The sequence below is a fragment of the Monopterus albus genome, unplaced genomic scaffold (assembly GCF_001952655.1).
Source record: "Monopterus albus unplaced genomic scaffold, M_albus_1.0 scaffold375.1, whole genome shotgun sequence".
NCBI classification, from domain to species: Eukaryota; Metazoa; Chordata; class Actinopteri; order Synbranchiformes; family Synbranchidae; genus Monopterus; species Monopterus albus.
Genome location: NW_018128255.1, coordinates 46,143 through 55,212, shown reverse-complemented (window position 1 = coordinate 55,212; position 9,070 = coordinate 46,143). Strand labels below are relative to the sequence as shown.

General features: G+C 39.4%; 1 protein-coding gene across 1 annotated transcript in view; it reads right to left on the bottom strand.

Moving 5' to 3' along the window:
* Positions 1–4,244: 4,244 nt before the first annotated feature.
* Positions 4,245–9,070, bottom strand: part of ssh1b (slingshot protein phosphatase 1b) — a 13,277-nt gene continuing 8,451 nt past the window's right edge. The window contains exons 9-15 of the mRNA XM_020585720.1: positions 8,818–8,911; positions 8,269–8,397; positions 8,022–8,068; positions 7,683–7,829; positions 6,911–7,111; positions 6,063–6,705; positions 4,245–5,917 (exon numbers count right to left, since the gene is read on the bottom strand). Of these exons, the coding sequence (XP_020441376.1) occupies positions 5,303–5,917; positions 6,063–6,705; positions 6,911–7,111; positions 7,683–7,829; positions 8,022–8,068; positions 8,269–8,397; positions 8,818–8,911 (1,876 nt within the window). The 3' untranslated portion in view covers positions 4,245–5,302. The remainder of the gene's footprint in view (positions 5,918–6,062; positions 6,706–6,910; positions 7,112–7,682; positions 7,830–8,021; positions 8,069–8,268; positions 8,398–8,817; positions 8,912–9,070) is intronic.

The following is a 9,070-nucleotide window of genomic DNA, read 5'->3' as shown; positions in this document are numbered from 1 at the left end:
AAAAAATTACAGTTTTATATCTTTATGTTTGAAGCCTGAAATGTGGCAAAAGGTCGCAAAGATCAAGGGGGCCGAATACTTTCGCAAGGCACTGTAGTTAGCTAAATATAAATGGTTACAATATATAGTTAAAAGTAACAGTTCAGATTAGCTCAAAGTAATGAATAAATGTTTAAAATAGCTCACTCTGTAAGTAGCATTTGGTGTGTCATGACACAGTGTCTCCATCTGGTTTATTTATTTGTAATAGTGCTTTCATCCTTTAACCAGCTGATATTGTTCACCTACAGCTCTGGTTCCTGGTATCAGCTGGACAGTTGCATGCTCTTGCAGCACTCGTATCAAGTGTTATTTTGGGACGGATGTGTTCTAACTGCAACGCTGCCTGTCTGCCTATCTGTGATACCCCTTCTCACTCTCTCTCTCTACCATTCTTGTGTCTGCCATGCTTTCAATACTGAGCATAGAGTTTATAAGATATTTGTGACTTAGAGTACATTATCTTTTAGCCCAGTCTTATGATCAGTTTTGTTTATTTCCAACAAAATATAGAACATTAAGTGTATGGTATAATATATAGCTTAAATATTCAAATGGTACAAAAGGACCGTATTTAGACATGTTATCTAATTTGACAGTAAAATTTTCATAGCATTCTGTCATGCAGGCCATAGGGTTATAAAACAAAGACAAATGTCCTTACTTTAAAGTAGCATGAGGGTTTTATGCAGCTCAAAATCCAGTTTCTGTAGTTTTTATAATATAGTTCAATATACTTAATCAACTTTACTGACTCCTGCCCTTTTATTGAAGCATTTAGCAATAACATTTAATACTGTTTGTCCAATTGTCTGTTTTGGAGGTTATGTAATAAACAGAGTTAACACTGATATAAAAACATCTCAGAGCCTGAGGGTGATACATTAAAACAGGTAAATACTTACTGAGGCTGATATTTAAAACTGACGTGTCTGCCTGTCGTCCTGTTAGACGTTTGTCTTCCTGGGAGATCTTCAGCCATCACCTGCCCAATGATGTCAGACTGACTTCATTTGACTAATAAGATTACTCTCTGTCCTCTCCATTTAACTACACAGGCACATCAAGGTCAGTGGCAGACAGGAGCATTTCTACTAGTCAGATGTGAACTGCAATAAGGTCACCTTAAAATAGTTTTCAGAATCAAGATTTTTCATTTCATTGTCTTGAGTTTAATTATTATAATCACTAAAGTATCCAAAAAAAATGCAATGCAAATATATTTTCTCTGATTATGAGATCTTTAATAAAAGCTCTGAGATTCTTTTTGTAAAGTTTTAAGGTAAATGCAAGAACAAGAAATTACTTGTTTCTGCCATCTCAACTCTATACTGATCTCAGTAAGGAAAATAAAAACAATTAATGCTAAACTGACTGTGTTTGATGTATGCACAGCAATCAACTGAATAAACTGACTTTACAGAAGAAATGTTTTATTTTCATGACAAACATTAGACTGGACATCATTTTAAAAAAATTAAAAAAAAAAAAAAAAAAAAAGTGTATTACACAAACATTGGCAATGTACAGTACGGTAACAAATGAACAAAAAACAATGAACGTAAGACAATCTTAGTCCCAGGTAGGTTTTTCGAGTTCTACACTTTCCACTCAAGCTCACATTCTTCTGAACAGACTTGTGCTGTATAAACACACACTATAATGCCTGGCCCACCCTTAAATGTATAATATGTCTTAATGCCCTTTCTCATAAACTCCTCAATATTCAGCTCTTATGCAGGATTGTCACATTGATACCTGGGAATAATGCAGTCAAAAATTCAATTATTAGCATTTTCAATAGAGTCTGAAGACATTTTGCTAAATTAGAGATGGCTCAGAAGCAGTTTTTGCTGTGATGCAAACATGAGAACATATAAGTACTTCTCAATACGTAGTAGCATTATCAGTACTTTTCTTAATATTGACCACATTTGCAATCTAATGTACTCAATAGTAAATTGTAGAGAAAAATATATACAATGGTAAATTTTAAATCCTATCTAATGTTTAATGTAAATGACAGTTCCCATTCCAGCAAGTAAGGTTCTTCAGCCAGCTATTGAACCAATACAGAGGACCACAGGTGTCAACAATATCAAACAAATACTATATTATTATAGGCTATTAATATGGAAGTTCATCAAGTATGCGAGTATTGAGGGATAGGAGGCTGCTGTGCATGAGCATGTGTGTATTTGTATACATTATATTACTGTACGTGCCAGGTTATACATTGCAAGGAGTGAGGGTAAGTAAAAGCTAGACCATCAACACACTCACAGAAATTTTCAAAGCCTGTGATGCTTTATGACAGCGCTAAGGCCGAGGTTAAGGCACTTAAATACAAAAACAAATTTAAAACATGAACCAAAAAAGTAAATATGTAGAACACAAACAGAAGGATGAATGTCAAGGACCCTCATCAAGTTTTAACATACTTGGTCAGGTTAGAATCATATTAATAACATACAGTATAAAATATATTCTTTGAGATTTAGTGAAGTAGCCTTATTGTTTTTTTTTTGGTTTTTTTTGCTGAAAGTTAAATGTTGAGATCGATAATGTGTCTGTATAGTAAAAGTTAGGTCGAAGCCAGTGGCTGGTTAACTAAGCACAAACTGGAACTAGGGAAACAGCCTGCCTAATAGTACCCCTTAAGCTCATTAATCAGTTGTGTGAAAAACACTGCTGTAGGTGTTTTCAGTTTTTGTTTTGTACCTTATGGTAGCTGCAACTTTTTTCTGTTTCATGGTTCATTTGCAGATGTGCACCTACAGATGCTACCAGCAGTGTTCTGTTCTGTAGGTGCTTTACCATCAAGGTCATATGACACATGAGGGAAAGATCAGGTTAAAGGTAAAATAATATCACTAACTAGCGGAGCAAACCTGCAGCTCCCTGGGATCCAGTGGAGAAAGAATAGAGGATGCATTGCTGTTTGACTAAAAGTCTATTGATCAGATGAAAAACAAAGCTAACTGTACAAAAATAAACAATCCAGTGGTTAAAGATGATTTGCATTTATTCTTTGCACAATTTTCATTCCTTCTGAAGCTCAGGTCTTTCAATGCAGTAATAACACTTGCATGTGCTTTTCCTGCATACAAACAGGCATCATTCGGTACCATTCTTGCACACCCAGTGTGCCAAAAATAGTAAGAACACAACATCAGCCAAGCAGAAGAACTCGTAGAGTGGCACAGCAACTTTGGATTGGTGGCACAATTTTAACAAAACAGTTTAAAAATATGCCTCAAGCTAGAAACACGTACAAAATGTTTAAATAACAAATTAAGGAAATTAGGTTATGTTCTGTATTTAATGAAATCATGAAATCATTTTGTCTCTCCTCTATCCACTCACCCCAACCGGTCGAGGCAGAAGGCCGCCCACCAAGAGCCAGGGTCTGTCTGAGGTTTCTTCCGTTAAAGGGAGTTTTTCCTCCCCACTGTCGCCAAGTGCTTGCTCAAGGGGGATTTGTTGGGTTTTCCCTATGTAATAATATTGATAACAGTAAGGTCTAGACCTTACTTTGTAAAGTGTCCTGAGATGACTTTTGTTGTGATTTGGCGCTATACAAATAAAATTTGATTTGATGATTTTCATTTTCACACTCTAAATAAAAATTTCATTTGGCAAATATGTAATTATGAAATTGTAATAATAATTGCAAAATTCAAGTTATAAATCTGATTTATAACTTGAATTTTATTTCACAAAACAGTGAATTCTTACAGCAGCATCTGACTATAACTGTATGATGGTTAGCAGATGAAATAAATTATGCAGAGATAAACGCTACACTGGAAATACAGAATGTAAATTTTTTTTAACAGTATTTTTTGTATCTATTTCTGCTTTAGTGTTCTTAAATTAGGATTAAATGCAACTATAGATATTAAATGTAGTTGTGCACTGTGGGAATAAATAATATGGCTGTGCTCAAGTGCTAAATTTATACATAATGTGCCTCTGCAAATAGATTGGATTTAGGGAAGGTATTTTCAACATGTGATCAAATAGTTGAATGTTAAATGACTGGGTAAGAAGGTAAAAATGTGGCACTGGTCAAAGGACAGTGTCAGTGATAAATTAAACCTGGCAACATGATATGACTTTGGTTACATCAGCAGTTATTATTTAACCCCATGAATATTCCTTTATCTAAATTTTGTAATGTCTTCCAAAGTATTTCTTCAGTGTTTATTTCTTTTAGGGATTAGGTTCAATACAGTTATCATCCAGTTTTTTTTTAGTATTTCAAGAACTCAGTGAAAATTAAAAACTTATTATAAACTATATTATAACATTTTTTTCCTGTCTGAGCATGTTGAGGACGTGTTTTGTAATACTGCAAAGTCATGCGTGGGCTAAACTGAGCACTGTAAGGACATGAATTCCTACACCTCAAAGCAGGAGGTGGTCAGGGAGAGAACCAAACCAGCCACTGAGCAGAGACAAAACAGTCTGACCAAAACAGTCCCAGATGCTTGTGGTCCGAGGTATCATGCTTAACAAAGAAGCATAAAAAGGCTCACATAGATCTTTTTTTTTTTTTTTTAATTATGCTTTCACATGAAACTCCCTTTGATGTAAAAGCAGCTGCAGCAGAGAAAATAAGTAAAGTTAGATTAGGATTCAGTTATCAGTGGTAACGAGGAGATACTGAATGCAATCAAACCACCTCAACTGCAAACACTCACTGAGCTCCTTTTGATAGTGTTGATGAGTTGGATTGAAAACCATATAGTACACTGATAGAAGCATGTTACTTCAGGTATTTTCTATCTACCTACTTCAAAATGCTGACCGTAGATGTCTCAGGGGTCAGAAAGGAACAACAGCCAGATTTTAGAAACCATCACTGTCTCTCAAACCTCCGTTAAATGGCAGCACAATGCTCATCTCCATTTGGCTGTGGGGGAGTATGATGATCGGGCAAATGTGATGGACAGGCAGATTTGGAAGAGACCAGACATGCCTCAATCAGGTTGGAGGGTCAAACAAAGACACAAGAAAGTCTCAAGTCCCAACTTTACCATATTGTGAAAACAATCAGTCTCATCTGGAGCTTCATGCCAGTAGACAGCGTCAGGACATGCTCTGGAAATGCACAGAGGGCTGTGGCATCTTATCAAAGTGGAGCTTGAGGCCAGCTTTGTTTCTGGTATGACACCACAGCGGCAGTCATCTAAAGGCCCATAGCCATCACAGTGTATGTGGCGGAGGCAGTGGTATGGCTCCTGCTCCATCTGTTCCCTCAAGGCAGGGGCCCTAATGGGAGTTGGCCCTCCATGGCCAAGCCTGGCAGCTTCTCAGGCTGCTCAGTCCTATGTTGCATCAGTTCCAGACCAAATTCAATCCCGAGTTCTGGCATTTGCAGTTGGTCCAAAGCTTCCTGCTGGAGTGCCACTGCACCATCAGGTTGTGGCGAACTGATAACCCCCGTACCCTCCCTTGATATTTGTACTTCCACGTTGTCCCCCTGCGGTTCATCCATGTCCTCTGTCTCCACTGAGCTGTAGTAAGGAGGCATCTCCTCACAGCTCATGGGCGAGACCAGTTTCTGGTGGTTAGCTAATGGGACACCCGGGGCACAGGTGGCACAGCGGAAGAGATGAGTACAGGTCTGGACCAAGTTAGGAGGGACAACTGCAGCAGATGGTAGAGAGTGCAGAATTGGGGTAGAAGCAAAGTTGGTCCCGGGCGGATCTACGTATATTGAGGGGACATTGCAGTGGCGGGAGGGGTTAAGGCGATGGGAGCGGCCTCCTGCTGGACGGTCACAGCGCCGTCCTTGTGGCAGACGCAGGCAGTCTTTACAGGACTGATAGGAGGGCTTCACTTTTAAAGGATTTCCTGTGCTAGCACTGTCCTAAATGGAGTAAAATTGGGACAGAATATAGTACAAGGTCAGTGGCAGGCAGAATAACATTACATTTGATTTTGACATGAAAATACATAGATAAACACAAAACATGACTTCACCACAGTTTAAATTCTATATAGTCTCAACTCACATCAAAAGCTGCAGGGCAACTGCGCTTGGCAGCCAGGCGGTTGCTGTTATTGGTATTCAGGTTGGCCAGGCCTAACCGGCTTTCCTCCGTCCTCCTAGCCTCTTCCCCTACCCTCTTCCCATCTGAATGTCCGGGTGTTTGAGCCAAGGCTGCCATTTCAGCTTCCTCTTTCTTGGCCTCTTCCTCATCCTCCTCCTCCAAAGTACTGAACTCGAGTCTCAGTCTCATATCCTCCAGGGGGTCAAGGCGTCCACAAGTCTGAGCAGCTGTGCCCTCACCAGGCAGAGCTAAGTGGGCCATAGGGAAGCCCTCATCCTCCAACAGGGCATCTCTCTCCACATCTTCAATCTCAATGAAAACTCTTTCCATACCTAGCAGAGGAGGACCCCGTACTGGGGTGGAGGGCTCACTGTCTAGCGCAGAGTCTGACAAACGCCTGAAGTAATAATTGTAGTTAAGAGAGTCCAGGGGTTCCATCTCCAGACCCATACCCCTACAGGGAGAAGCCCCACAGCCCCCCCAGGCCTCGTCCTCTCTGAGCACCAGTGTCTCCTCCCCACCAGTGCAATGGCCAGAGGCTTGAAAATCGTCTGATCCCTCCTCATCTGTATCAGGCCTCCACAATTTGTTGTGACGGTGTTTACTGTAAAAGCAAAGTATGTGTTGTCTTTTGTTTACATCTGAGGAGAACTGACAAGCACACAAAAGCAGCATGTATGTAATCTATGTGTATCCACTAGCTTCATAAAGACTGGATAAACATGGCTGCAGCAAAGTAAAATTACAACTTGGCAACTGCAAGTCACTGAGCAAAGTGCACATTTGACTGAAACTGTAAACTCGCTCACCTGGCGTCCAGGATTCCCTCATATTCTGCCAGCTGTCTCATGAAAGCAGCACTTGGCTGAGCTATGTTCCGTTTCAGCTTGACAAAGTTGTACGCTTTCTCCAGAGACCAGCCATACTCCTTCATTGCATAGGCAATGACTGTAGAGGCAGACCGGCTCACCCCCATCTTACAGTGCACCAGGCACTTGGAATTATTCTTCCTAATAGACAGGGGAGGACATCTTATTTGGTGATGTAGTTGATGATAGGACAGTGTAAACATTTTTTAAAATAAAGATTAGCAGATAAATTGGATGTGGTGATTTTCAGGACTGTGCTCCACATTGAACATCTCAACTTAACTGCTCCATTTTTATTTCTACAAACATCCTTTTTAATTTCAGGGTAACATGTTCTGACAGTTGCATAGCAACCAGACTGGCTGCACCATTTCTGCTTTGCCTCTCTGTTACTAGCACAACTCAACCGTGTCTTGCATTTGGGTGGGAGAAAAATGTGTTCTATGTGATCACGGCCCCAGAACTCAGGGAAAATGCATGATATGTAAACTATGATGACTTGAAAATGATTATTCAATCTCCATCTATTAATGGCAAAGTCCTGTGTGAACACAGTTTAATCAAACATTTCCTGAATAACATTCTGATGTTACAGTTTATAATCTGTATAATTTCTCCCTCAATTCATGCATCCCAGTCCTCTGCCTGTCCTGTCTAATGCTGTTAAAAAGCACCAGCTCACATATTTTTATTTTTACGTGCAGGGTCTCACTTGGCTTTGACAATAAAGTTGTAGGTGTCGTTCCAGTGGGCCAGCAGATCAGTGGCATCCTCATCGTACACACGGACGTTGTGATAAGAGAACAACCCTGGGAAGAAGTTGTCGATCTCTCTGGTAACATTCAGAATGTAACCCACTCTGCAACCAAAACAATACTGCATCACTTATTTATTCCCTGCTTATTAATCATTCATTTTAATCAGTGTCCCTTATTTACCAATGATACCAACTTTGAGGTAAATATACATGTATTGCATTTATATAATCCTGTATATGCAAAAGATATTTACTATTAAATGAGACCAACAAGGCATGTGCATATGAGCTCACCCGCAGTCACGTAGTTCCTCCAGGTTGGAAGCGTTCCACTCCGAACCCTACAGAGGTCAAGAATATTTCCCATGGGTTTACAATTAAAGGCTGAATTTAATTGTATTTTAGTGAGGACAGAATAAACCACAGTGTGATAGCATTTGAGTATCAGTATGGAAGAAAACTGGAGAAAATAATATAAAAGTATCAGATGAGGTAAAAACATACAGGTAGAAACAAATACAAAGAGTAAAATAATCCTCACCAAATACACATGGTCAAAAATAAGTGTGGCTTTGTCCATCTGACCCAGAATCAAAAGCATTTCATTGTCTATGAACTCCTTGTATTCTTTGAGGTTACAGCTCATATGCTGCTCCAGCTCATTACGGATCTGAGGGCAAAGATAAACAGGAAAAATTTTTACTTTAGAAACAGCGATATACAGTACAGACGACAAAAACACATGGGATCTTTACTGCACAACAAAACCAGACTCCCTGGTTCTACTTACAAAACTAAATTTCACTGTGTATTTCCCACTATGAAGCCAATACTTTACTTAGCTACTTTACTAAACAAATGTTCATCTCTTGAACTATTTATGCAAAATACCATGGTGACTTTGAATTATTTCTAAGACATACTGTGTTCCAAACCTCATGAAAACCACACTGTCACAAACAGTTAAAGACATCTATGCTACAGGATATACAGTATCTCCTTCTAAAACCTGTAGTTACAGTGTGAAGGAGTGTATAGACAGATCTAGACCATTCGCACACATTGTTGAGGGCTTGTTCTGGACATATACCTCCTTGGAAGTGATGTTCTCCAGGTCTTGAAACATCATGATGTTGCGTAGCTTGGCTTTAATGAGACACTCGGTTCTCTCTCGCTCAGTTGGCCTGCACATAACAAGTCAATAGATCAGTGCTGCCATCTGAATGAAAATTAGCATAACAGTGTAACATGTTTCCACAACTTAAAACAAAGGGCACTAACAAAAGGCAGGTGTCCGAAGCACTGAAATCTAGTCTGTGACTAAGGACTACACTCCCGATATG